The sequence below is a fragment of the Oryza glaberrima genome, chromosome 1 (assembly GCF_000147395.1).
Source record: "Oryza glaberrima chromosome 1, OglaRS2, whole genome shotgun sequence".
Taxonomy (NCBI): domain Eukaryota; kingdom Viridiplantae; phylum Streptophyta; class Magnoliopsida; order Poales; family Poaceae; genus Oryza; species Oryza glaberrima.
Window position 1 is genome coordinate 38,617,174 of NC_068326.1, and position 26,796 is coordinate 38,643,969.

The 26,796-nt window shown below is 46.1% G+C and overlaps 4 protein-coding genes across 6 annotated transcripts; all 4 read left to right on the plus strand.

The window, feature by feature from the left end:
• The first annotated feature begins 894 nt into the window (after positions 1-894).
• LOC127772239 (probable disease resistance protein At1g61300) lies at positions 895-6,678 on the plus strand. Of its 2 annotated transcripts, XM_052298253.1 has the most exons (4): positions 895-1,635; positions 1,754-1,871; positions 2,186-5,256; positions 6,063-6,678. In XM_052298253.1, exon 3 carries the CDS (start codon positions 2,287-2,289, stop codon positions 5,170-5,172), a length of 2,886 nt encoding a protein of 961 aa, XP_052154213.1. In that variant the 5' UTR covers positions 895-1,635; positions 1,754-1,871; positions 2,186-2,286; the 3' UTR covers positions 5,173-5,256; positions 6,063-6,678. The 2 variants fall into 2 exon arrangements, with proteins under 2 accessions (XP_052154213.1, XP_052154219.1); XM_052298259.1 differs by having other exon boundaries at positions 895-1,871.
• A 3,633-nt stretch (positions 6,679-10,311) lies between these two features.
• Positions 10,312-16,206, plus strand: LOC127772250 (probable NAD kinase 1). Of its 2 annotated transcripts, XM_052298264.1 has the most exons (11): positions 10,312-10,532; positions 10,657-10,773; positions 12,045-12,234; positions 12,366-12,485; positions 12,564-12,856; positions 12,987-13,081; positions 13,190-13,296; positions 13,937-14,010; positions 14,482-14,560; positions 14,772-15,079; positions 15,465-16,206. In XM_052298264.1, the coding sequence occupies exons 1-11, from the start codon at positions 10,506-10,508 to the stop codon at positions 15,768-15,770; spliced, it is 1,716 nt and encodes a 571-aa protein (XP_052154224.1). In that variant the 5' UTR covers positions 10,312-10,505; the 3' UTR covers positions 15,771-16,206. The 2 variants fall into 2 exon arrangements, with proteins under 2 accessions (XP_052154224.1, XP_052154234.1); XM_052298274.1 differs by lacking the exon at positions 10,657-10,773.
• Positions 16,207-16,586: 380 nt separating this feature from the next.
• On the plus strand, positions 16,587-20,108 carry LOC127759968 (probably inactive leucine-rich repeat receptor-like protein kinase At3g28040). Its single transcript, XM_052284177.1, has 2 exons — positions 16,587-18,290; positions 18,414-20,108. The coding sequence occupies exons 1-2, from the start codon at positions 16,771-16,773 to the stop codon at positions 19,939-19,941; spliced, it is 3,048 nt and encodes a 1,015-aa protein (XP_052140137.1). The 5' UTR covers positions 16,587-16,770; the 3' UTR covers positions 19,942-20,108.
• A 2,671-nt stretch (positions 20,109-22,779) lies between these two features.
• On the plus strand, positions 22,780-26,600 carry LOC127765519 (protein RETICULATA-RELATED 4, chloroplastic-like). Its single transcript, XM_052290436.1, has 8 exons — positions 22,780-23,622; positions 23,730-23,798; positions 24,448-24,579; positions 24,675-24,728; positions 24,842-24,886; positions 25,504-25,643; positions 25,902-26,027; positions 26,110-26,600. The coding sequence occupies exons 1-8, from the start codon at positions 23,074-23,076 to the stop codon at positions 26,162-26,164; spliced, it is 1,170 nt and encodes a 389-aa protein (XP_052146396.1). The 5' UTR covers positions 22,780-23,073; the 3' UTR covers positions 26,165-26,600.
• Positions 26,601-26,796: the final 196 nt, after the last annotated feature.

Sequence of the window (26,796 nt, forward strand, 5' to 3'; positions counted from 1 at the left end):
CTATTTTCCTTCCTTGCATGCACGTACTCCCGCACATAGCAGCCCGAGGCCGGTTCAACCACGGTTTTCTCTCCGGTTATAGCGGTTTTTCCTGAAAACCGGCCGGTCTGACTGATTTGATTGCATATCCGGCTCTCCGGTTTTATAGCGGTTTTTCTTGAAAACCGGCTAGTCTGACCGGTTTATATCAGTTTGATTGCATATCCGGTCTTTTAACTGGACCGGACCGGCAGAGGCTCCGGTTCCGGTTTTTTCCAGTCCGACCGCCGGTCCGGTCCGGTCTTAACAACTATGGAGAAAAGAACTCAGCCGTTAATAGGACATTTGGGATAGGGTGAGGGCCCATTTTAACTCGACGAAGTATGTCAATTTGCTACTTCTTGTTATCTGTCCTTCGGCGATGGCCTTTGTGTTCATTGTGTTGTGTAACCGAAAGTCTGCTTTCTTCTAATATATTAACATACATTTCTTTTACGCATTCGTGAAAAAAATACTCCTTGAGGTCTGAGTATTTGGTTTGGTGCGAAACCATAGCTTGACGCCATGCTAATCTTCTAGGAGATGTTGATGAGGTCTTCGTATGCCCCTTTTCCTTTTTAAAGGTTATCTATGCCTTTGTCAATTTCATTAATCAACTGATATATTTAGATGATATATAAGAAATGAGATGGCATCTTAAAAACAAAAATATAAGACATGGAGATTATTTGCGGTGTTGTAGCCTGGTGGTTGCAGTGCCCTGAGTAGTATCCCAAGATCCTAAGTTCAAATCTCCATAGGAGCGAATTTTAGATTGGGTTATTTGCAGGGCTAAGTACCCTATCTCCATAGGAGCGAATTTTAGATTGGGTTATTTGCAGGGCTAAGTACCCTATTGTACAGGCCAGATAAAAAATACCCTTCTTTCTTTTTTAGAAAAAAAGCATGGAGATTATATTTGTTGGGCCAACTAACAGCATATATATGTTGGGCCATAAATATATGGACTGTTCATGATGGTGGTGGACTGGTCGGCCGTGGATCATAGATAGGGCGTTGGAGATGGTTGGGCCACCGTCGGCGAGTGTCAGATGTGCTCGACGACGACTACTATGCTCGTGGATGGGGCTGGCCGCACCACCGTGCCGCCATTGTAGACCTAAGTCGACGAGCGCCGCCGCCGCCGCCACCACACCACCACCACCACCGCTTCCTCCGCCCTGAGCTCGTGGCTTCCTCGATTCATCCGTTCCTCGGGCCGTGCCAGCATGGCCCATTTTGCCACCTATGGTCGTCGACTCGCCGTCGCGGCGGCGCCAGCCACGGCCCCGACGGTCGACGGGTGCCGGCTGAGGGAATCACGGTGCTTCCGCCGTCTAGGGTTAGCACGCGAGCAGTCCTCAGCGCCATCGCCAACCACGTCGGAGGCGTTGCCGCGTTGCCGGACCTGCTGGCGCCGAATGAGATCTGATGGCCGTTCGGAAGCCTCGCGAAGTCGCCGTTGGCGAAATCGGGGTGGTCGTTGCAGCTCGTCATTGCCGAGGCAAAGTAGGTCAGCGGCAAGCAGGTAGCAGGGGGCAGTTTTCCGCCAAGTCAACGCTGGGAATTTCGACTGAAGATCCTGCTGGGAATGTCGCCGTGTCTCTGCAATTCCCAGTGAAGTTCCCCCTCCGAATCACAACTAAATCACGCAACCATTTTGTGGTTTTCTTCCTGCACAGTGTCCGCCTCTCTCTCTCTCTCTCCCTGTTTCCTGAAATTTCTCCTCTTGCAGCTCGAGCTGGGGCTGCTCACGATGCGAAATCTCTGATGACCACGGTGTGCTTGGATCTCCTCTAGTGGCCTAATTCATCATCCTCTCCTTGCCGTGTCGAGACCTTCTATCCGTGACTGTAAGTACTGATGACATGATGACTATAATGATCTTCTTCCTGTTTTTGTAGGATTTCATCCTAAAATAGTTTCATAGCTTCAATAAAATATTCATCATATAAATCTTTAACTTTGATTTGTCGTCTGGGTTGAACCACATATATCAGAAATAAGAAACAGCATTTTAGTGCTTTGCTACAGGGAGAAAAAAAATGAGTACGCCATGTATTATGCTTTACATGCATGTTCAAATTATGTGTACATGGTAGAAAGTACAGGCATAAAGACATGCATATTCACACACTTCTTACAAATTGCACTTTCTCATATGCAGTTCAGCTCCCAATTCCGACATCCTTTGTCTTGTTGTTAATTGAAGAAGCAACAGCTGGTTCAAAACATTGCCCTATTTGTCACCTCATTTTCCTGTTACACATGTATGTTCCAATGCTGATTGATTCCATATCTAGTACTTTGGCATCCCACTTATGGAATCCTTTGGTCGCACGCCTCAGATATCTAATAGAGATGGAAGAAAATATTGGAAAGCTGGACAACACTATCAAAAACCTAGAAGTTAGGAAAAATGAAATCCAAATCCGGCTTAGGATCTCTGAGGGGAAGCAAGAAACATGTAATCCTGAAGTTACAGAATGGCTACAGAAGGTAGCAGCGATGGAAACTGAGGTGAATGAGATAAAAAATGTGCAGAGGAAGAGAAAGCAATCATTCAGTTATTGGTCAAAGTACGAAATTGGCATGCAGGCTGCGAAGAAACTTAAGGAAGCTGAAATGTTGCATGAAAAAGGTGCATTCAAAGAGGTATCATTTGAGGTACCACCATATTTCGTGCAAGAAGTGCCCACCATACCTTCAACTGAAGAAACAGAGTGCAATTTGAAAGAAGTTCTGCAGTACCTCAAAGATGACAATGTTGGAATTTTAGGGATATGGGGAATGGGAGGAGTTGGTAAGACCACCTTGCTCAGAAAAATCAACAATCACTTCTTAGGTGTTACCAAAGAAAATTATGGATTTGACCTTGTTGTTTATGTCGTGGCATCTACAGCCAGTGGAATAGGTCAGCTTCAAGCAGATATTGCTGAAAGGATCGGGCTGTTCCTGAAACCAGGCTGTAGCATTAATATACGGGCTTCATTTTTGTTAAGTTTTTTAAGGAGAAAGAAATTCTTACTTCTGATAGATGATTTATGGGGTTATTTGGATCTAGCTGAAGCTGGCATTCCATATCCTAATGGCCTAAATAAGCAGAAAGTAGTTCTGGCAACACGTTCTGAGAGTGTTTGTGGACATATGGGAGCTCACAAGACGATCTTCATGGAATGCTTGGACCAAGAGAAAGCTTGGCGATTATTCAAAGAAAAAGCAACAGAAGAAGTTATTAATTCAGATGTTAGGATTGAAAGCCTAGCAAAGGAAGTTGCAGAAGAATGTGGGGGTTTGCCCCTTGCTCTTGCAACTCTTGGTCGTGCAATGTCCACAAAGAGGACTCGTCATGAATGGGCACTTGCACTGTCATATCTGAAGAAGTCCCGCATTCATGAGATCCCAAATATGGGAAATACTAGTCACATATACACTAGGCTAAAATTAAGCTATGATTATCTGCAGGATAAACAGATCAAAGAATGTTTCTTATGCTGTTCTCTGTGGCCTGAAGGCTACTCAATCTGGAAAGTTGCACTGATAGACTGTTGGATGGGGATGGGTTTGATAGAGTATGATACTATAGAGGAAGCATATGACAAGGGCCACTCCATCATTGAGTACTTGAAAAATGCTTGCTTATTGGAGGCTGGCTACTTGGAAGATAGGGAGGTGAGAATACATGACATTATCCGAGATATGGCACTGTCAATATCTTCTGGCTGTGTTGACCAAAGCATGAACTGGATTGTTCAGGCAGGGGTTGGAATTCATAACATTGGTAGCAGGGATATTGAGAAATGGAGGTCAGCCAGAAAGATATCGCTCATGTGCAATTATATCAGTGAACTTCCTCATGCCATCAGCTGTTACAATCTCCAATATCTGTCACTGCAGCAGAACTTTTGGTTGAATGTGATCCCACCTTCTCTTTTTAAATGCTTATCGTCTGTTACATACTTGGACTTGTCTTGGATTCCCATCAAAGAACTTCCAGAAGAAATCGGCGCATTAGTTGAACTCCAATGTCTCAAACTGAACCAAACACTCATTAAATCATTGCCTGTGGCGATTGGCCAATTAACAAAGTTGAAGTACCTAAATTTGAGCTACATGGATTTCTTGGAGAAGATACCCTATGGTGTTATTCCAAATTTATCAAAGCTACAAGTGTTGGACTTATATGGTAGCAGATATGCTGGCTGTGAAGAGGGGTTTCATTCAAGAAGTCACATGGATTATGATGAGTTTAGAATAGAAGAGTTATCTTGCTTAACTAGAGAACTAAAAGCTCTGGGAATAACAATCAAGAAAGTGAGTACCTTGAAGAAGCTTCTTGATATTCATGGAAGTCACATGAGATTGCTTGGTCTATATAAATTGAGTGGCGAGACATCTCTTGCGCTCACTATACCAGATAGTGTCCTTGTTCTTAATATAACGGACTGTTCAGAATTAAAGGAGTTCTCTGTCACAAACAAGCCACAGTGTTATGGAGATCATCTTCCGAGGCTAGAGTTTCTCACCTTTTGGGATCTTCCAAGACTTGAGAAGATTAGTATGGGGCATATTCAGAACCTTCGTGTCCTTTATGTAGGGAAAGCCCATCAACTGATGGACATGTCCTGCATTCTGAAACTACCGCACCTGGAGCAATTGGATGTGTCTTTCTGCAATAAAATGAAACAGCTAGTCCATATAAAGAATAAAATCAATACTGAAGTACAAGATGAAATGCCAATCCAGGGATTTCAACGACTGAGAATTTTGCAATTGAATTCGTTGCCAAGCTTGGAAAACTTCTGTAACTTTAGCCTAGACCTTCCTTCTTTGGAATACTTTGATGTGTTTGCTTGTCCAAAGCTGAGAAGGCTGCCTTTTGGGCATGCAATTGTCAAATTAAAGAGTGTCATGGGGGAGAAAACATGGTGGGACAATCTTAAATGGGATGATGAAAACAGTCCCTTATTGCTATTTCCATCTTTTAAAGCATCAGAAACTCGTATAGCATCCTTAAGGCCGGAGCTAGATACTAGTGTAGCATCCTCACCCAAAGCTTTCTTCACCAAAAGGCAGCCCTATTTAAGTTCATCAATTCTCTACACATCTTTCCTAAAATCTATGTTTGAAGCTGAGGAGTTTAGTAGCCTTTAGAATGTGGGATTGCAGCTACAACACTGTCTTATTATTCTGTCTACAAGTGCAACAATGCTTACGTGAGGTGCTCAAAGGTTCAAGGTATGTTTTTGTCTTGTTAATGGTTCACTTGTGCGTTGAATTGTTGATTTGGTTGAACATGTAGGTTCATGGATGCTGATATTCACTTGCTGGTCAAAACGACTAATGATTATATGCTTTTTAAAAATTTAATCATATGAAAATTACACAAGCAATTTATTATACTTTCTTTTGTAGTTATACACTGACTACAAACAAGCTGTTTCCCTCTTTGATTTGCTCCACATTGGGCAGGGTCATTTTCGATTTTATCATATCAGCTCGGCAGTTTGAATTGAAGATTTGTTCTACAAAACTGAGTTAAAAATAATAGTTGTAAAAATGTAAGGTGTAAGTTCTGACTAAAAAGCTTACCACCTCACCCTTCTGGACCAACTCGGTTTTTCTAAAAGAAAAGAAAATGTCTCTGTTTTGGTCTCCTCCCTTTAAACTTTAGTTGACACAGATTACTTGTGTTCTTGACCGTTGTGAACGGTCAGAGTGGTTATTGGTTAGAGCTCGTGCTATGCCAGCCAGTAAACAGTTACGACCCTCTGAATATGAATATAGTCAAACAAAGGCATTTCTCTGTATTGGTTGAACCAGTGAATGTTTAGTGTACTACGTACTACTAGTTACTAACACAAGATAGCTAGTGCACCAGCAAGTTGCTCACAAATAAGTAGGATGATTCAATCTTAAGCTGATCACACACCAACTCACTGTAGTGTTGTAAGCACTACGTGGTTAGGGAAATCGATATGCAGTAATTCTAGTATTTCTAATACTGATGAGGGCCTTTTTCCCCATGTCTAATCCATTGGCAGGTGGCAAGTAACGACAATACAATGGATCTGTTATTATTGGTCATTGTCAGTCCTTGGACGGACCTAAATCTACTATTATCCATTGACAGTGTTATTTTCCATGAGCTCCAAGATGGACCGGAAATACTTGGTGAACAGAACAGGTGAGGTGAGGCGAAGCCAACCAGCACCTAACCTGGCGATGGTACCACCACCAGCTGACCAACCTCGTCCAGTCGACGACCAGTCCTCTTCCGGTCTTGAGCGCTTCACTGCTGAATTGGTAGGTTTGGAACGGATGTAGAACGACCGACGACGAGGCTAGTGTTGATCATATACAACTGACAAGTCTGCACCGAATCTGATTCTCCACCACGTAGCGTGCGTGCATGTACCGTATTAGTATGATTCTTACTCTAAATATTTTTGTCAGTTACTTTAAAAATATGAGATTTGGAGAAAGAGACGTTCCTCGAAAAATTGTAAGTGTGTTGGGTTTGAAAATGGTACCTTAGAGTTGAAATCACATAATCCTGCTAATGCCCTGTAAAGTACACCTCTTGTCAATCACTTCTATGTTGCGTAAGTAATACTCCCTCCATATTTTAATGTATGATGCCGTTGACTTTTTGTCCAACTTTTAACTATTCGTCTTATTCAAAAAATTTATGCAATTATTATTTATTTTATTATAACTTGATTCGTCATCAAATGTTTTTAAGCATGACATAAATATTTTCATATTTGCACAAAAATTTTGAATAAAACGAATGGTCAAACGTTAGTTGAAAAGTCAACGATGTCATACATTAAAATACGGAGGGAGTATATAGTATAGTATATAGTTGTGAAAAAGATGGGGGTATTGTCGCCATGTCTGTTGGTAATAATAATCTAGCGGGCGAAAAACGTGGCTGGGGTTGGGTTGTGCCGGCCGGTGGGGGTTGGGTGCGGTTGCGCCTGCCGGTGGAAGAGAAACGCCCGCATGCTAGTCCTCGTGACCGCAAAATCTGCTGCGCTTGACGAGCATGGGGACTTGTCGCGTGCACGCGAGACGTACGCAGGTCTATCGGAGCGGAACCACCAACAACCTACCCCCGCCCGGCCAGATCGAGCCGCCGCGCCGCGTGCGCGCGCGCCTCCGCGAGTCGATCCGCCCGATTCGGTCCCATCTCCGATCGCAACGCATTTTCCGCAGTCTCCGGTCTCCCCGTGCGCGAGCGCGATCGTACATGTGTGTTGGGCTCGCGCGATCGGCTGACTTTGCTGGCTGCAACGGCTGCGTTCTTCTTTGGAGGGGCGCTTCAACGGACGCGTCTCGCGCGCGCGGCTGACCACCAACACCACACCAAATGCGGCGTTTTCTTCTTTTCTGCTGCCAACCGCCCAAAGTCAGAAAGCCGAAGCCGTGCCTGCACGACCTCCACCCCGTTTCTCACCGCGCCGCCCAACCCAAACCTCCTCACCCTTCTTCGCGTTGACACTGTCCTCCTCCTCGATCTCGATCTGCCCCTGACTGGTAACACGCGGCGTACCCATCATGTGGATATAGTAGTAAGAAACACACCATCGCTTCCTGGTGGTTGAGAGTATCGTAAGCAACGGAAACAATGCAGCAGTCAGTGTCATCTATATGCCATGTTTACTTACCACAAAAAAATTTTACTTTATAAAATCGAACGTTTGAACACATATATATAAAGTATTAAATATAGGTTTAAAAAAACTAATTACACAGATTGCGACTAATTTGCGGAACGAATCTTTTAAACCTAATTGCTCCATGATTTGACAATGTGGTGCTACAATAAACATTGCTAATGACAGATTAATTAGGCTTAATAAATTCGTCTCGTGGCTTACTGATGGATTCTGTAATTAGTTTTTTTTTAATTAGTACCCGAATATACTATACGACACCCTATATAATACCTGATGTAACACGCTAAAACTTTACATACCTAGGTCTAAACACGCCCCTATCTCACATTTCGACTACTTTCCTGGGCTACCTTTGTTGAAGACTGGAACACAACAATGGCTACCTTTCTTGTTTCCAGAAATCAACTGGAACTGTGCTTGAAGGACCGCTTGGACTCTCAACTTTGAACAGTCGATTCGCTGAAGAAAAAAATTTAACTTTGAACAGTCGTGTGTCTCTGGTCTGAAACGCTTTTGTTCTGATGCGCCTGAATTCGAGCAAAGCTTAACAAAAGCTCGTTACTTTTCAGCGAGTCCAAGCGAATTGAAACTGCTCATTTTTCATGTCCCTGGAGTGGCCAAGACTTGGGGCGGTCATACACTCATACCTGCGCATTCGCATGCATGTTGTTGCCATGCCAACCACTCCCCCACTATACTGCAATCGCACAAGATTTTGTCCGCGGCGACCTTTCGTAGCCGACGACCAAGACTCTGCCATATAGTATTGGTTTTCAATATTACGCCTGCCTCTTTGCAATATAAATGTATATAATGTTGTTCTGATATTTTCAGCTGTTGACTGCTACTGGTGATTTTTTTTTCTTTTTGGAGATAACGGGTGGTAATCTTGTTAAATTTCATGGAGAAGTGTGCATCAATGGATCATGAATGCAATACATATTTTTGCAAAAAAAGAACACACATAGAATTTGTCAGTCAAGTCTTTAGAAATAAGCATCCTGAGACATGAATTCTTTCTTGGTTGTCGCTATCATTGGGGCAAGTTCAAATCAGTGGAAATGTAGCTTCTTTTAGCGGTTCATGTCATTTGACATTTGACGAATACTCCCAGCTTCACTGATGAATTTTTCAGATAACGACTGAGATGTATACTTGTATGTTTGGTGGCTACCTAATCCAACGCTAGTTCAGAATGAAAGCAACTTTGAGTGCCCCAAAATACAAAGGCAAGTCACTCTACTCGTCAAGTGTATCTTTATACACGGAATATTGGTCGAGACAAAGGAATTCTAAAGCTTCAGATCCGATGCAAATCTAACATAAGCCAACGAAATATACTTATTACGCAGCTATGTAAAAATGTTGTCTCTCATCTTCGAACATGTTTTTTTTTCCGTGAACGCGCAAAAAAATCGCACGTCAATATATTAGAAGAAAAGAGTTATAGTTACACGATGCAATCAGCCAGACCGGCTTATGCCAAGAGAAGGGAGAAAGAGTAAAATAAAAAGCTGAAGCTTAAAAAACTACGGCAGCTAAACACAAACTCCAAGTAGCGGGAAGGGCCCAAGCCACGCTACACTCTCAACAAGTCCCCAAAAGCGCCAATGCTAGTTAAAGACCACATATGGCCCTCTGAGTGGATGGACCGATGGACTCCAGAACCACTGAGACTGAAGAGAGCGTAGAGTCGAAAACCCTAGAGTCTCGTTCCTTCCATAATCGCCAAGAGATCAAGAGCACCAGGGAGTCGAAGCCAGCATGGAAATGCTCAGCTAAGCAAGCCCTAAAGGACGTCCACCAATCCTGGAACCAACTGCCATGGGGAAGAGAGAGCAGCCTAGCCAGGAAGCGATAGCACACGGAGCCAAACCTGCCGAGCAAACACGTAGTCGAGGGGGATGTGGTTCGTCGTCTCAAGATTCTAAGCGCAAAAGAGGCAGGCTGTGTGACTATCGATTCCACGCTGCTGGAATGCAAATCAAAAGATTCCCAAAAGTACTATAAAATATGTTTACCAGTTTCAATGATTTTGTAGTCCTTAAAAAGATATTAGAGCCATAAATTTTTCTAGGATAATTTTAAGAAAAATAGTGTAAAATATAAGAATCTTGAGGTACAGCTCTCTCCTGTTATAAATACCTATAGAGAAGAGGTCACATTACCTTTTTTTTTCTTATAGGAAATCAAACAAGATATCTACTGAAACAACTGGTGCTTAAGATAATACTGTATTAATAAGTTATAAAATTTCAAAATTGAAATAATAACTAACCAAGTGACAGAAATATTCCGGTATATGATGGGATGGAAACGGGAACGGGAAAAGGAAAGGGAACAGACCCACCAACCAACCAACCAAACCAGTTTAGCTTGCTGCTTGCCGGCAGCAGTAACCACGAAAGCGCTCGGCTCCACACGCCACGCACACCCCAACCCAAAGCGGCATCAGCGCACGCGTCAGCCGTAGCCTCACTGCGACCTGGACCCACCCAACCCCCTGACCCCACCTGTCAGCCACCGTTGGTGTCAACTCCCGGTGGCCTCCTGTTTCGCCGATAAATAACCGAATCGGGGGGAGGTGGTAGAGGTGGTGCTCCTCCTCCTACTCAACAGCGTCGTCTCGCCTCGCCTCGCGTCGGCGTCGCCTCTCACCACCCAACCACCAGTCCACCACCCACCTCTCTCCCTCCCCTCCCCTCCCCTCCCCAAACCCAACCCGAGCCGAGGCCGGAATTTCCTTTTTGGTGCGACGACGACGAGGTGAAGGTGAGGGTGAGCCAACCGGATCGCGCCGCCATGTCGCTCGACGAGCTTCCGCACAAGGTAACCGCGGGTTTTGGCAATCTGCGTGGCTGCGGCTTCGAATTGAGCATTTCGGGGAGGTGTGGTTCTGAAATCTGTTTTTGGGGTTCGCTGATGGGTGGTTTGGTTTCTCTCTGTGTGCCAGAAGCTGGCATCCTCGGAGGGAATTCAGTTCGCGCGGTCGGATTCCAGGTTCCGGAGCCTTAGCCCAGCACCCATCCCAATCCCAACTGCCCCAAGCTTCAGATCATTGGTCGACCCGGTACGTGCGTGCTCTCGATTGGGTACTGGATTATCGCAAGGATGCGTGTCCATTTCCATCACGTCTCGTAGTCATCTTCTTTGCTATCGCTTGCTTACTATTAGGGGAGTCTGTACTGTGTGGTATTGTCCTTAGAAGTCATGCTACTTTCACAAAAACAATATGTGTTTCACAATGTTCCATTGCTCTGCCTCATCATTGGCAAGCTTGAAGACCAGAGGTCATGAGCTCGTGTCCCCCCCATTTTTGTGGGGAAAGACTTGGCCATAGACATTCGCATTGTAAGGCACGTTGTGTTGAGTCCAACTCTGTCTTTTTTATTATTTGGGAGGGAGAGGGGGAGGGGGAGGGGAGACCACTACGGTCCTACCTTTTCGTTGATTTTTTTAAAAGCAAGTTGTGAAAATTGTACAAGATAAAAATAGAAAAAGAGGAGCACGCAGGCGCAAGGAGAGAGCTTGCGCACACAAGCACAAAACGAATTCAGATTTTCTTTTTGGGTGGTCATGTAGAGCCTCTGCACCCTTATTGTGCATTCTTCTTTATTTTGTTTTGACCCGTTTTCCTAGAATTCAATGGTTGGTTTCCAGGCATTGGGCATGAGTTCTTGTGGGAGCCATGCAAACATTGTGAGAAAATTTCCAAATAGGTCATAAAACGGATAAAAATGCTTGGGCCTAAACTCACAGTTTTTAGCAAGCCTAATCCTTTAGGAATTTCCATATTTGAAATTGGACGATTTTGGAGAGTACCATTATGTAGTCTTGTAATCCCTCCGTTTCATATCATAAGGTGCTTTGATTTTTTCCTAGTCAAACTTTGACCAAGTTTATAGAAAAAAATAGTCACATATAAAACAGCAAACTAGTTTCATTAAATCTAACATTGAATATATTTTGATAATATGTTTGTTTTGTGTTGAAAATACTACCATATTTTTCTATAAACTTGGTTAAACTTAACGAAGTTTGACTAGGAAAACAGTCAAAGCGACTTATAATATGAAATGTGGGGAGTAATTGCGTATTGGACATCAAATTTGAAGTTACTGTTACTGGATCATGTACTTGATTGTATGGGACTATGGGTCGAATTTTAATGTAATGTTCGAGTTTAAAATTTCTAGTTAGCGTCAAAATAAGCCCAACAAAGAGTTAAGGGATGGTTTATTTCTCAGGTTAAGTTTAAAGCTTAGTCCATTGCTCCATTTGAAAATCTGAAGCCAGTTGGGATAGACTATAGAGCTTATTACCAGTTCCTTTGCATTGCAGGTTTCTGATGAGAGAGTAAACCATGATACTGTGACCTCACATGAAAGTGAAATTGGGTCTGGGTCCATCTCCACAGTTAGCTCAACAGTTAGTTCAGTAGAATCAGAGAAAGCAGCTTATGAATTCCTTGCTCAAACTCCTATCAAGTCAACCGATGCACACCTTGTTGAGTTTTCAGAAGCTATGAGAAGTAAGGAGACAAAAGCTTTACATGGCACTACCAAATTCCTGATTATTTACAGTTATATATACCTTTCAGTCCTTTCACTTGCATTCAAAAAACAAAATATTGATAAATATAGGTTTTTTTTTAAACTGAAGCTGTTGCAAAAGCATTGCGACGAGTTGCAGAAGGGAAAGCTGCTGCTCAAGCTGAGGCGGAAGAGTGGAGGCGTAAATATGAATTAGAGATGGCACACAAACAGCAGAGAAAAATCAAAGGTTAGTTTTGTATAGATTCGTAATTGCTATTCCAGGAGCTATCTCCAAAAATCTAAATTGGAATTCTACCTTGTGCAGGCTATGGCAGTTGTGCCAATAATGAATTAGAAAAGTTGGCCAGCCAACTAACACTGGAGACGCCTGCATCTGATCAAGCGGGATGTTGTGGAAATCATGGTATATGTTCACATGAGGTTCTTCAGGATGAAAGTCCTGGTCCTAACCCCCGATCTAGTCACAAGCTGGTGAGTAGAAAGGCATCATTTAGACTTTCATGGGGATGCAATGGGGATAAAAACGGCCAGCACAAGCATGATTTTGTATCATTTGAAAAGGGAGATATAACAACAGCAGAGCGCAGCAACAAGCAGGTTAGTCCTCCTGTGCTGGAACAGTCAAGAATATTATTCTAATTATTTCACTCCAGTAGCTGGAATAACTAGACCAATGAATCGTCTCTTATGCACATCTATTTCTGTTACAACGATTTTTTTTATTCAGATTTTGCTGAAATGGGAATCCTCGCCACAAACTGTTCTTTTCATAACCAAACCTAATTCTAACTCCGTGCATGTTCTTTGTGCTGAAATGGTCAGGTGTGTTCTTTGATTTTTATATTTTAAATGCCCTAAATATCTGACAGATGCATGCACGTTTTAAGTATTGTGTTTGCACTGCTAAATGTACTATTTATTTTTCTGCAGATGGCTTAAGGAACATAAAAAGATAAATGTTGTTGTAGAGCCACGTGTTAGCAAGGAACTCTTAACAGAAGATTCCTACTACAATTTCATCCAAACATGGGATGATGGTAAGGCATTTCTATTGATTTAATACATTAGTTTCATGCTGATTCATATTTTTTCTTTTGAAATACTTCATATGCTTAAGAGAAAAAAAAATGGTGTTTCAGTTATGAACCCTTTCCTTGTCATTGATATTCTGAAAAATGAAAGAACTTTCATGAGAACTAAATTAGTTGATTACTGCCGAAATGGCATGGGTATATATTACGGGCATGCTTTTGCTTTACTTTATCACCCTTATGTATCCTATCTTGTTTTACATGGGGGCAAAATTTACAATGAGAACTGAATTAGTTGATTACTGCTTGAATTCGAGATGTTTATTACCTATGTCTAGATTTTTATGAAATCATCCAATCACATCTCAATAAAGATTTCGGTAAAAATCCCCTTCTACTGCTTGAATTTGTGATGTTTATTACCTCTGTCTGGAATTTTCTGAAATATTCCAATCACATCCCAATAAAGTAATATCCTTGTACTAGATGTCGGTACAAATCATTCTTGGCATTGAATTGGATACACATTATAAAGTTGTATTTTGTGTCAAATGGGAAGATTAGACATCTTGTTTGAGTAAAGTAGTTCTATTCATTCACCTAGCACTCTCCCTTATCTGTGCAACTAATTAGATAATTCTGATAGATGAGGAGAAAAAGATGTTGCACACGAAGGTTGATCTCATTGTAACTCTTGGCGGTGATGGGACTGTTTTATGGGTAAGTAAATTCAATTCTTTGTCTAGAGTTCTGCCTCAACCACTGTATCTTTTGATCGAATCAGACCAACTAGAGGATTAACCTTTTTTTTTTCCAAAGGTCCATATATTTAGTCAATAATCAATATTGCTTAGTTTAATGGCATATGTGGGGTAGAATTGGCTGACAGCTGAAATGGAAGGTCTGTCGGTGCCTGCAGCATAAGTTATCATGAGAATTGCTTCTTCACAGTTAGGCAGAGTTCTTTTCTGATTCTGACCTATCAAAATCAAAAGTTGGAAGGTTCTAGTACAAATTAGCTATCAAAACCAACTTACCTGATATTTATTGCTTTGTTCTTCCATATTTAGGCGACTGATTATTCCTGCATTTGAAACTATAATTGCTTCTCAATTTGTACTAGTTACTAGTTTTTGTACATTGCTCTGCTGGGCTGACATTTAAATACATGGTGAATCAATCTCTTAACAGGCTGCGTCTTTGTTCAAAGGGCCAGTTCCTCCGGTTGTTGCTTTCTCCCTAGGATCACTGGGATTCATGACACCTTTCCGTATCCTTTTATTATGGATGTTGACTGCTTTCTCGATATCGTTTTGTGTAGTGACTGGTTCTTACTGTTTTGCTATCCAATCTACATTTTTAGTAAGTTTGGATTTGGTCTAAAAGAAACCTGCTTGTTAGACGATAAATCTCACATGAAGCTCCCTGCTCTCCTGTTAACATTTGTTTATCCATGTTGTCCTCCTTAACATGCTTTTCAGCAAGTGAGCAATATCGTGATTGTCTGGACAATGTGCTGAATGGACCATTTAGCATCACATTGAGAAACCGTCTACAGTGCCATGTAATCCGTGATGCAGCAAAGGATGAACTTGAGACTGAGGAGCCAATTCTAGTGTTAAACGAAGTCACAATTGACCGTGGAATATCATCTTACCTTACCTACTTGGAATGCTACTGTGATAGTTCTTTCGTTACATGTGTACAAGGGGATGGACTGATCATATCAACAACATCTGGAAGCACGGCATATTCATTGGCAGCTGGAGGATCCATGGTTCATCCACAGGTATGCCCTACATCGCATGATACATCCTTAGCACTTGAGTATTTACTGATTAATTTTATTGGATTATCTTCTTGGGCATTTCCTAATCACACCCCCTTAGATTTCTGCTATAAATCGTGAAGCTTTTTTCCCCTTGGTTCTAAAATTGTGTAATGTGGTTCAGAAGTTTAGATAAGTTGCACTGAACACCAGAATCTGATCTGTTTCACAAACATAGGCTACCCTGTACTACCTGTAATTCTTGTAGCAAATTAGCAATGTCTATAAATTAACCTTTTGAGGCCAAGTTACAATCATGAAATGTTGCTATTTCCTTTGTCCAGCTGCTCAACATAACTTGTCGACTCTATTTTGGTGGTCTCAAATGTTGTGCTGGTATATGCAGGTCCCAGGAATCCTATTCACGCCGATCTGCCCGCATTCCCTGTCATTCAGGCCTTTGATACTGCCTGAATATGTGACCCTGCGCGTACAAGTGCCACATAACAGCAGGGGCCAAGCTTGGGCATCATTCGATGGCAAAGATCGGAAGCTGCTGTCACCCGGGGATGCTCTCATCTGCAGCATTTCTCCATGGCCTGTGCCCACGGCTTGCCTGGTGGATTCAACAACCGATTTCCTACGCAGCATCCACGAGGGTCTCCACTGGAACCTGAGGAAGTCCCAGTCATTCGACGGCCCGCGTGATTGATCCCAGCTCCTGGATACAGTCCAGTGTCAGAGTTGAGAGTTTCAGCTGGCCATCAGAAGAGTTTCCCACGAGTCCAGCTAACACCGAGCGGATAAATGTACCTAGCAGAGTTTGTTGCTTGTTACCATTCCATATACATATACATATACTAGAAGGCTGCTGGGTGTAGATTTGGGGTAAGTACTGGGGACTGAAGAATGAATCGAAATAGAAAGTATCGAGAATACACTGTGCCATGATGAATGTATAACAGTAGATGTGGCAGGCAACATATACTGATGTGCACTAGCATCTGAAGTAGCATGGGAGAGTAGATACCGGTGACAAGTCATCGAAGTGTAAAAACACAACATGTATACTGGTATATATATGTACCCCCATGATCTGAATGAAATAATTTGACCATGGAAAGGAAACCCTGCGTACTCTGCTGTTACAGTTTGGTGTTCATGCAATCCGCCAATTGAGGGTGTGGAGCAGTGGAAGCTTCACTCCAGTTTCCACAAATCACAACTGATGCATGGATGGTGAGAGCAACAACGCATCCCTGATTTGAACCCGTGCGTGCACGGTCGGTCTCGGTCAGTGCCTACGCATTCCGTAGCTCTCATTGTGATTCTTCTTCTTAAATTATTCTCCCCCCTGCTGAATGCTGGTACAGTGATACAGCCTCAGTTCCCGTGCAGTGTCGCGTTCCGGCGAGAGTTGGATTCCGAGTGGCCGGCGACCCCATCCGGCAGCCACCCCAGCGGCGGAGGAACGTGAGCTCTTTTGTTGCTTTCTATCTGTCCAACCTACCCCCCCTCACGGGCCTCGCCCACGCCACGCACGCCAATCCAACCAGCGTCCCATTGGTATTGCCCTCGTCTCGTCTCCCCCCGCGTCCACTTCTCCACTCCCACCACCACCATGCAACGCAGCCGCTGGCACTAGATCTCCATATCTGCAGCTCCACTCCCCTCCTCCTCCTCGTCGTCGTTGTTGTCTCGGGCAAGCTGAAATGGCGACGCCTATCGCGTTACTGCTGTTCGTGCTGGTGGTGGCGGCGGCGGCTGACAGTACGATGCCGATGCCGGTGAACGAGGAGGTGCTGGGGCTGGTGGTGTTCAAGTCGGCGCTGTCGGATCCCTCCGGCGCGCTGGCGACGTGGACGGAGTCCGACGCGACGCCGTGCGGGTGGGCGCACGTGGAGTGCGACCCGGCGACGTCGCGCGTGCTCCGCCTCGCGCTCGACGGGCTCGGTCTCTCCGGCCGCATGCCGCGGGGGCTCGACCGCCTCGCCGCGCTCCAGTCGCTCTCCGTCGCTCGCAACAACCTCTCCGGCGAGCTCCCCCCGGGGCTCTCCCTGCTCGCCTCGCTCCGCTCCATCGACCTCTCCTACAACGCCTTCTCCGGCCCGCTCCCCGGCGACGTCCCGCTCCTCGCCTCCCTCCGCTACCTCGACCTCACCGGCAATGCCTTCTCCGGCCCGCTCCCCGCCACGTTCCCCGCCACCGTCCGCTTCCTCATGCTCTCCGGCAACCAGTTCTCCGGCCCGCTGCCGCAGGGCCTCTCCAAGAGCTCATTCCTGCTCCACCTCAACCTCTCCGGGAACCAGCTCTCCGGCTCGCCGGACTTCGGCGGCGCGCTCTGGCCGCTCTCGCGCCTGCGCGCGCTCGACCTCTCCCGCAACCAGTTCTCCGGCACCGTCACCACCGGCATTGCCAACCTCCACAACCTCAAGACCATCGACCTCAGCGGCAACAGGTTCTTCGGCGCCGTCCCGAGCGACATTGGCCTGTGCCCTCACCTCAGCACCGTCGACATAAGCTCCAACGCGTTCGACGGCCAGCTCCCTGACTCCATCGCCCATCTCGGCTCGCTCGTCTACTTCGCCGCGTCCGGCAACCGGTTCTCCGGCGATGTCCCTGCTTGGGTTGGCGACCTGGCCGCTCTGCAGCACCTCGATTTCTCCGACAATGCGCTCACCGGCCGCTTGCCGGACTCGCTCGGCAAGCTCAAGGACCTCAGGTACCTGAGCATGTCCGAGAACCAGCTCTCCGGTGCCATCCCGGACGCCATGTCCGGCTGCACGAAGCTCGCCGAGCTTCACCTGAGGGCCAACAACCTCAGCGGCAGCATCCCGGATGCACTGTTCGACGTCGGGCTGGAGACGCTCGACATGTCGTCGAACGCGCTCTCGGGCGTCCTGCCGTCGGGCTCGACGAAGCTGGCGGAGACCCTGCAATGGCTCGACCTCTCCGTCAACCAGCTCACCGGCGGCATCCCGGCGGAGATGGCGCTCTTCATGAACCTCCGCTACCTCAACCTGTCCCGCAACGACCTCCGCACCCAGCTGCCGCCGGAGCTCGGCCTGCTCCGCAACCTCACCGTGCTCGACCTCCGCAGCAGCGGCTTGTACGGGACAATGCCGAGCGACCTGTGCGAGGCCGGCAGCCTCGCCGTGCTCCAGCTCGACGGCAACTCCCTCGCCGGCCCCATCCCCGACAACATCGGCAACTGTTCGTCCCTGTACCTACTGTAAGTCAACAAATTGCTAATTACATTTACAATGTCGTCGTCGTTGCATTGAAGACGACGACGACGACGACGACGACGAATTGCGTGACACGTTTGATCGATGCATCGGGTTTGCCATGGCAGGAGCTTGGGGCACAACAGCTTGACGGGGCCGATACCGGTGGGCATGTCGGAGCTGAAGAAGCTGGAGATTCTGAGGCTGGAGTACAACAACCTGAGCGGCGAGATACCGCAGCAGCTGGGCGGGATCGAGAGCCTCCTGGCGGTGAACGTCTCGCACAACCGCCTCGTCGGCCGGCTGCCGGCGTCGGGCGTGTTCCAGAGCCTCGACGCGAGCGCGCTGGAGGGCAACCTCGGCATCTGCAGCCCGCTGGTGACGCAGCCGTGCAGGATGAACGTGGCCAAGCCGCTCGTGCTCGACCCCAACGAGTACCCGCACGGCGGCGACGGCGACAACAATCTCGAGACCAGCGGCCGCGGCCCGGCGTCGCCGAGGAAACGGCGGTTCCTGAGCGTGTCCGCCATGGTGGCCATCTGCGCGGCGGTGTTCATCATCCTCGGGGTCATCGTCATCACCCTGCTCAACATTTCGGCGCGGCGGAGGGCCGGCGACGGCGGGACGTCGACGCCGGAGAAGGAGCTGGAGAGCATCGTGTCAAGCTCGACCAAGTCCAGCAAGCTCGCCACGGGCAAGATGGTGACGTTCGGGCCGGGGAACAGCCTCCGTTCCGAGGACTTCGTGGGCGGCGCCGACGCGCTGCTGAGCAAGGCGACGGAGATCGGCCGCGGCGTGTTCGGGACGGTGTACCGCGCGTCCGTCGGCGAGGGCAGGGTGGTCGCCATCAAGAAGCTCGCGACGGCGAGCATCGTGGAGTCCCGCGACGACTTCGACCGCGAGGTCCGCATCCTGGGGAAGGCGAGGCACCCCAACCTACTCCCCCTCAAGGGCTACTACTGGACGCCGCAGCTCCAGCTCCTCATCACCGACTACGCGCCGCACGGCAGCCTGGAGGCGCGGCTCCACGGCAACGGCGACGGCGACGGCGCGTTCCCGCCGCTGACATGGGCGGAGCGGTTCCGCATCGTGGCCGGCACGGCGAGGGGGCTCGCGCACCTGCACCAGTCGTTCCGGCCGCCGATGATCCACTACAACGTGAAGCCGAGCAACATCCTGCTCGACGAGCAGTGCAACCCGATGGTCGGCGACTTCGGGCTGGCGCGGCTGCTGCCGAAGCTGGACAAGCACGTGATGAGCAGCCGGTTCCAGGGCGGGATGGGGTACGTGGCGCCGGAGCTGGCGTGCCAGAGCCTCCGGATCAACGAGAAGTGCGACATCTACGGCTTCGGCGTGCTCATCCTGGAGCTCGTCACGGGGCGGAGGGCCGTGGAGTACGGCGACGACGACGTGGTCATCCTCATCGACCAGGTCCGCGTCCTCCTCGACCACGGCGGCGGCAGCAACGTGCTGGAGTGCGTCGACCCGACCATCGGCGACTTCCCGGAGGAGGAGGTGCTGCCGGTGCTCAAGCTCGGGATGGTGTGCACGTCGCAGATCCCATCCAACCGCCCGTCCATGGCCGAGGTCGTCCAGATCCTGCAGGTCATCAAGGCCCCCGTCGCTGCATCGTCAGCCAGAATCGAAGCCTTCTGATCATTACTCCTCCTACTAAACCAAATCATCGATCACTTGCATTGCATTGCATGCATGCATCCGCAAGTACTACGTGTTCATGTACGTGTTCCCTAGTGCAAAAATTGAAAGGTCTGAGCAGTAGGCAGTAGTAGTACGTACAACTGTTCCTGCCGTGCTAATTTTCTCAGGGTCTTTTTTTGTCTCTGCTTTTGGATGTCAGATAAATCTTCATTATTACGTGGTGCCTTGTTCGATCTACACTTCTACAGTTCTATTCTGCTACTGCAAGTACGTGACCCATTACTGCTGCATCGTTTCTAACCGTTCTTAATGCTGCCATTGGACCATTGGTGCCAGCTCTGGATGGATTCTGTACATGCAACGCATGGAAACATGCTCACTTGTGACTGGTCTGAGTTGTAACAAAGTTGGCGTGTTGCATTGCGCCCACACTAACATATGGACACGGGTTCCATCTGGGAGTTAATTTGTTTGTGCCATACTGCCATAGTTGTCACATTAGCTTAGCCTGTGGTTGACGAGATGCCCATGACTTGGAGCTGCATGAGGCATGTGAGTGCACAGCTAAAGTGTGAGTGAACTCGGGGTCCACTGCACAAAAAAGCATGAGAAATTGAGAAGTTTTGTGGATAAATAAATTAATCCTCTTGCGCACACATGAGCCCTGGATATGGTCTTGGAAAGAAAATAATGGAGGTTGATTTGGCACCATTGATAGGATTGGATCTTGGCATTGGACAGATGTTCATTGCTGCATGCGTACGTTTTCCCTTTGGTGCAGGACATTGGGTGCTACGTGACAAACTGGCCGAGTACTGTAGTAGCTATCGCTCTTTGCTGGTGTCATATTATATATAAGTTTCTGCTAAATCTGGATTAACTAATCGATTAATCAACTTGGTTTCAAGTTTAACTAACACATGGAATAAAAATGTCACATCAATGCGTTGTATAAGGCCGTGCAGGTCATTCTCATCTTACCAATGAACTGCGAGTCTGCGACCCCGTGAGTGCACAGTTTTTGTAAGCTGCAACCAATTTGTTACTACTATACTACTATTCCTACATGTCAAAATGTGATTTTGCTTGTAACATAAATTTTACAATTTGTGGGCACACAGTTCAGATTTCCGCCTTTCACCTTTTTTTTTTTTGACCTGTCAGTTTACTCTTTTGACGTGTCAGTTGGGTAGTTTACTGTTGGCCCCGTACCTGGAAAGATTATTTGGAATGTGACCCTACCCAGCTGCACTGCTTGTACAGGATGGTGACGTCCAATGGGGGTCGGGGATTAAACTCCGTACCCCTTTGCATCAGCTGATTATTTCCCATCCCTTTACGGTTTGGTAGCTGAAATGCTGAATGATGTATGCGTCGTTGTGTTCAACCCTTTCAAAATTACAAACTTGTATCCTACGTACAACATATGAACAGAAAGTCAGAAACTAGCGTTGTAGACTACTTATATAGTGCATAGATATTGTCAGTGAATGGTGATAAATTAAGTCTAGGGCCATCTCAATTAGCACCTTAATTTGCTGAATCGCTGTGAACAAAACAAACTGATGCCCGGTTGCCAGGTAATATTGATGATGATCTCTCTGTATGTTCTGCTACTATGGAGTATACCACACGTTCTAATGTTTTTTCATAGCCCGGATCTGTACAAAGAAACTTTGCAGCAATAATTGATGAAAGTCGACAAATACGAAGCAACACAGAGACAGAGGCATCTGCAAGTCTTGAAGCTATACACAAACTGATGAATTCCTACGCATAAAAACACGTCCTTACTGGCAAAAACTGTTGGTTTCTGAAGCACGAGAACGACAGGAGAAATGGAAGAGAGGATGACTGCCATTTCTCGGTACCACAGCCGTAAGAGTGAATTCAAATGAAGAACAAAACATGGATCACTTAACAAGAATTCTCACTGAAATGCAGACAAGAGAGTAATCCTATATCGAAGTGCCACTAGCAGTAACACTTAACGAGGCGGTTTTGTCTGATCTTGTGACTGTCTTGTTGTTCTTTGTCCATATGCTGTAGGCTTTTCATTCTTTTCGGGGGTGAGAGTGATGTGTCCAGGAGTAGAGCCTTAGTTTAACCAACCGCATCTTCCAGATAAATTACCAACTCTTGTTTGATTTTTTTTTTGAGGGCCTGATTTGAATTTCGAACTCGAATTGCCTTCTCCATTCTCCTAGCCATCAGGTCTATCTCTTTTGGATAAATAATGCTGTAGCAGAAATGGACTGACCAGCCAACTGGGTTCATGGTTTGTTTGAAACATGCGATTTTTCTTCTTCCGATGAAATGAACCACTTGTTGTGAATTTCTTGCAAAAATCGTTTGAAATTTCTGAATTTAAAACGGTCCTCAAATCATTTGTTGCTTGGGGCTGTTTCTGTTTGATACCAAATAACCAAAACTTGCCCTACCAAATATTTGCCAATTTAAAATAGTATCTGCTAGATGTTTGAATTGGTGTCAAATTTTGCCAAAACTAACACAACTGATGCAACCAAACTCTATATGAAAACTTGTTCAGTAGGTTGGGCATTGAACCAAATAACGGCCCTTTGCTTTCAACATGGCACATAATTTGCTTCCGGCCCATATGAATGTTGGCAGCCCACATATATATGGGTCGTCCTACAACAGTGCGAGGCCCATCAAATCATGCCCTCCCTACAACACCGCGCGCCACGACGCCCACTGCACCGGGTCAGCCCATTGACGCGACGCGGAATCGGAGCGAAGAAATTCAGAATCCACGGGCCGCGGTCGTCACGGCAACATCCAACGGGAAGTGCGCGTCACGTCCCACCGGCGCGCACGCACGCACGCACTCCGCCGCCGCCACCACCACCAAGGCTCCAACCCAGGCAGGCGCCGCCCACCTTGACGAGGAATCACAAGAATCCCTCGGCCGAATCCCGTGGATTCCAAGTTTCCAACCATTCGGCGGCCGGCCGCACCACCATTCCACCCGTCCACCTCGTTGCCTCCGCCCTCTGTCTCCCGGTCTCCGCTTCCCCTCGCACCGCGTCTCCAAAAACCCCCAACTCTGCACTGCACCGACCGCGCCGAGAGGAGAGACGAGAGCCCCCGAGACCGCGCGCCGCCATGGCCTTCCACTACGCAGCAATGCCCTCCTCCTCCTCCTCGTCCCTCTCCGGCGTCTCCTCCCAGCCCCCGCTTCACCTCCCCCGTCTCCGATCCCCTCACCAAGCGTCCCGCCGCCTCTCCGCGCTCCCCTTCTCCCGCGCGCTCCCGCTTCCCCTCCGCCTCCGCCTCTGCATTCCCCGTCCCCAACTTCCTCCGCTGCCCCTCGCGTTCTCCCACGGTGGGGGCGGAGATAACGATGGCGACGATAATAATAACAATGGCGGCGGAGATGGCGAGGGGGATGGCGGCCCGCCCGACAACCGGAGGGAGGCGCTGTTCGTGCTCGCGCAACTGGGGAGGAAGCTCGAGAGCCTGCCGTCCGACCTCGCGGCCGCGGTGGAGGGTGGCCGCGTCACGGGGGAGATCGTGCGGCGCTTCGCTGAGATGGAGGGCTCGGCGCTGCTCCGGTGGCTGCTCCAGTTCCAGGGGTTCAGGGAGCGCCTCCTGGCGGACGATCTCTTCCTCGCTAAGCTTGCCATGGAGTGCGGCGTCGGCGTCATCGCAAAGGTCCCATGACGAACTCTCCCTCTACGTACTTCTATTGCGGCATCATTGCCCTGTGTTATGTTGCCAATCTGACGTTTTTTCTTTTTTTTGCTGCTCTCGTTGTTTAGACTGCTGCGGAGTATGAGAAGAGAAGGGAGAATTTTGTCAAAGAGATTGATATCGTGATTGCCGATGTGGTATGCTTCTGAAAGTATTTCTAACAATTTCTGACAATAAAACAAAAGAACCTAGCTCGATGTGATTTCACTTGTTTGGTTTACATTGGGTGTTACTAGAATCACTACTTATTTAGCAAACAATTACCATGTGGTATACTGCTTCATGTTCAGATGACTAGTACTCTGATAACATATACATCATGGAATTTAATTATTGACCTCGCTTTGTAAGTTAGTCGCTAAGATCGTTAGCTGATAGACCTTTTTTTTTTTAAAAAAAATCATATGCTGAGTATTATGTTAGCAGGAACTAATAAAGCTGGTGATCTAAACCAAACAGACTTGAAAAAAAAAATCTTATGATGTGATGTTTGGTTTTGGAACTATTTCTGAATAATAGATACTGTGTGGTTGATTAACTGAATTCAGCATTGGGCTTTGTACTGCATGTGAGTACCACACCTGATTCTAGTTGCTATTGACTGTGAGCGAACCTATTTGTGCTAGCCTAATTTTAGTTTTGTAAGAGAGTTTATCTCGTGAGTTGTGCCATCAGTTCAATTTTACTTTCTTTCTGAAGGTAAATGGATAATGAAATTTGAAGTTTTTTATTTTGTTATGATTTGTGAAATCTAATTTAGTGTTGCTTCTGATACTACCCATACAGGTCATGGCAATAGTTGCTGATTTCATGCTTGTCTATCTTCCTGCTCCAACTGTATCTCTGCAACCACCACTTGCAACAAATGCTGGGCATATTGCTAATTTTTTCCACAATTGCCCAGATAATGCTTTCCAAGTAACCTAAACTCTCTCTCTTTTCATCTGAGTAGAACATTCTTCCTAGAATCCTCCATCTTTTGCTAAAAACACTTCATGCCAACTGTTCTCCAGATTGCTTTGGCTGGAAGATCATACTCAATTCTGCAGAGGCTAGGGGCTATTCTGGTATGCAGTTCTTTTGTTGTGGTTATAATGATACTCAGACCGTCAGACTCATAGTGGCCTCAGTCTATTCAGTGTGCTATATTGATCAACTAATGCTAGTGGCTTCTTTGCAGAGAAATGGTGCAAAGCTTTTCACTGTGGGAACTAGTGCTTCTCTGGTAAGCTTGCCATTTTGTTTTGCTGCTACATCATATGATTGTAATGATCATGTGTTAGCAACCTCTTTTGATTTTTGTTAGGGTTTGCATTTGTTTTTATTTTCTTTGAACAGGAATCCTGTCATGAAGTTTTAAATAAAACATTTCAGCAAGGCAGGAATAACCAATGCATCCTGGTGTTTTCATTTTGTCTACCTATCTCTGTCGTTAAGTTTTAATTCTAGTGAGTCTGACAAAGTATATGTTGCACAAAAGACTGACAGAGTACTGAGGCTGAGATCTAACCTTTTTAAAGAACAGGGTAACTGTTAGCTCGTGGATTTCTTTCACAGTTAACTGATTTTCTGTAGCTCCTAGTTGGTTCTAAACTGAAATTTGAAGCATGAAAACTTTACAAGTGGGATATATTGAGGAAAAAATGGCATTCATAATCGGTTTCCTAGGGTGGCTGGTTCAATTGTTTCACTATGCAGGTGTTGTTGCCAAAAATAGAAAAGAAGATCAGTGATATTTACGTTTCTGTTTTGGATGGCAGTAATCTATCGACACCTTTTACCCTTCTATCCATAAGACAATTTGTTAAGCTTCCAATGCATATTAATCTTCAATCCTTCCAGATTGGCACCGGTGTCACGAATGCACTGATAAAAGCAAGGAAGGCCGTTGACAAAGAGCTAGATGACGAAGTTGAGGATATTCCAGTTTTGTCAACTAGTGTTGCTTATGGTGTATACATGGCAGTATCTAGTAACCTCAGGTAATCATTATCTTCAAACTACTCACCATTTGTAGCATACTTAAGCCATGCTAAACGTGTGAATAAATGTCCTGTCGTTTTGTTACTAAGGGACCTGGAGGACTTAACCCAGCCATTGAAATTATTTTATCTGTTTCTCTCTTCAAACAGGCAAACCATTGTAGAGATTATACATGAACAATCCTTGTGCAGATCAACAGTTGCTTCTTTTTTAAATGTTTGATTATCTTTTACAACAAAAATCATATTCATCACCAGGTACCAGATTTTGGCTGGTGTAATCGAACAGAGGATGCTGGAGCCCCTACTACATAACCACAAGCTTCTATTGAGTGCTCTATGCTTTGCTGTTCGCACGGGCAACACATTCTTGGGTTCTTTACTGTGAGTAATATTTACCTCGCATGAAGTTTAACTCCTGACCTTGGGGCAGTAATATTACTTACTGATGAACTTTTGTTACCAGGTGGGTTGACTATGCCAGGTGGGTAGGCGTACAAAAGGTTCAAGAAGAGGCCTAATGTTGGCATACCGTAAGTTACTACGATATGTATTCTACAACGTTACGACATTCTTCTCTTCATAGGGAATATCTTTACTGGTAAACGCAGAAGATAGGCATCTCCATATGTCGAATTCATATCAACAGTGTCACTGTATTTTTCTTCATAACTTGCAACTTGTAAGACTTGTCTTTGTAATATACGAGTTTTTGGCCCAACGAACACTCGGAGGGACCTGTTTATTTGTTTGTCTTTATTCTAGGATTGTCATGCCTTTTATTTTCACTTATGGGGACCGTTGACAGCACTCTGCCGGAGTTTAGTCATGTACTGTTGATAAAGGACTGTCAGTCTGTCACCATAGTATTCGTCTGAAGAAAAACAATCTTCCCGTTTCACTTTGCCTAATTCGCATCTTTCGTATGGTTCGATTGATTCTGAAAATTATGCAGGATCACACACAAGATGAGGGATTTAGCACAAGTGTCAGTCTCAGAGATTTTCTCCTATATTGCTATTTGGGCCTTACACGCATCATAGGCTGGGCCGAGGGAGATAGCAAGATAGCCCATTAACAACAGCAAATAAACCCTAATAAACCATGACAGCCTCTCGATCTCCTCGTATTTCCCCAAACACTTGCCGCCACG

What these genes read in the sequence shown, in the direction of transcription:
- LOC127772239 (XM_052298259.1), top strand. Translation starts at nt 2,287, where the DNA reads ATGTATGTTCCAATGCTGATTGATTCCATATCTAGTACTTTGGCATCC.
- LOC127772250 (XM_052298264.1), top strand. Translation starts at nt 10,506, where the DNA reads ATGTCGCTCGACGAGCTTCCGCACAAG. An exon ending in CAGAGCGCAGCAACAAGCAG is followed by an intron (nt 12,857 to 12,986) that starts GTTAGTCCTCCT and finishes TTTTTTATTCAG; the next exon opens with ATTTTGCTGAAATGGGAATC. An exon ending in CTTTGTGCTGAAATGGTCAG is followed by an intron (nt 13,082 to 13,189) that starts GTGTGTTCTTTG and finishes ATTTTTCTGCAG; the next exon opens with ATGGCTTAAGGAACATAAAA.
- LOC127759968 (XM_052284177.1), top strand. Translation starts at nt 16,771, where the DNA reads ATGGCGACGCCTATCGCGTTACTGCTGTTCGTGCTGGTGGTGGCGGCG. An exon ending in TGTTCGTCCCTGTACCTACT is followed by an intron (nt 18,291 to 18,413) that starts GTAAGTCAACAA and finishes TTGCCATGGCAG; the next exon opens with GAGCTTGGGGCACAACAGCT.
- LOC127765519 (XM_052290436.1), top strand. Translation starts at nt 23,074, where the DNA reads ATGGCCTTCCACTACGCAGCAATGCCCTCCTCCTCCTCCTCGTCCCTC. An exon ending in GCGTCGGCGTCATCGCAAAG is followed by an intron (nt 23,623 to 23,729) that starts GTCCCATGACGA and finishes CTCGTTGTTTAG; the next exon opens with ACTGCTGCGGAGTATGAGAA. An exon ending in TGGGAACTAGTGCTTCTCTG is followed by an intron (nt 24,887 to 25,503) that starts GTAAGCTTGCCA and finishes CAATCCTTCCAG; the next exon opens with ATTGGCACCGGTGTCACGAA.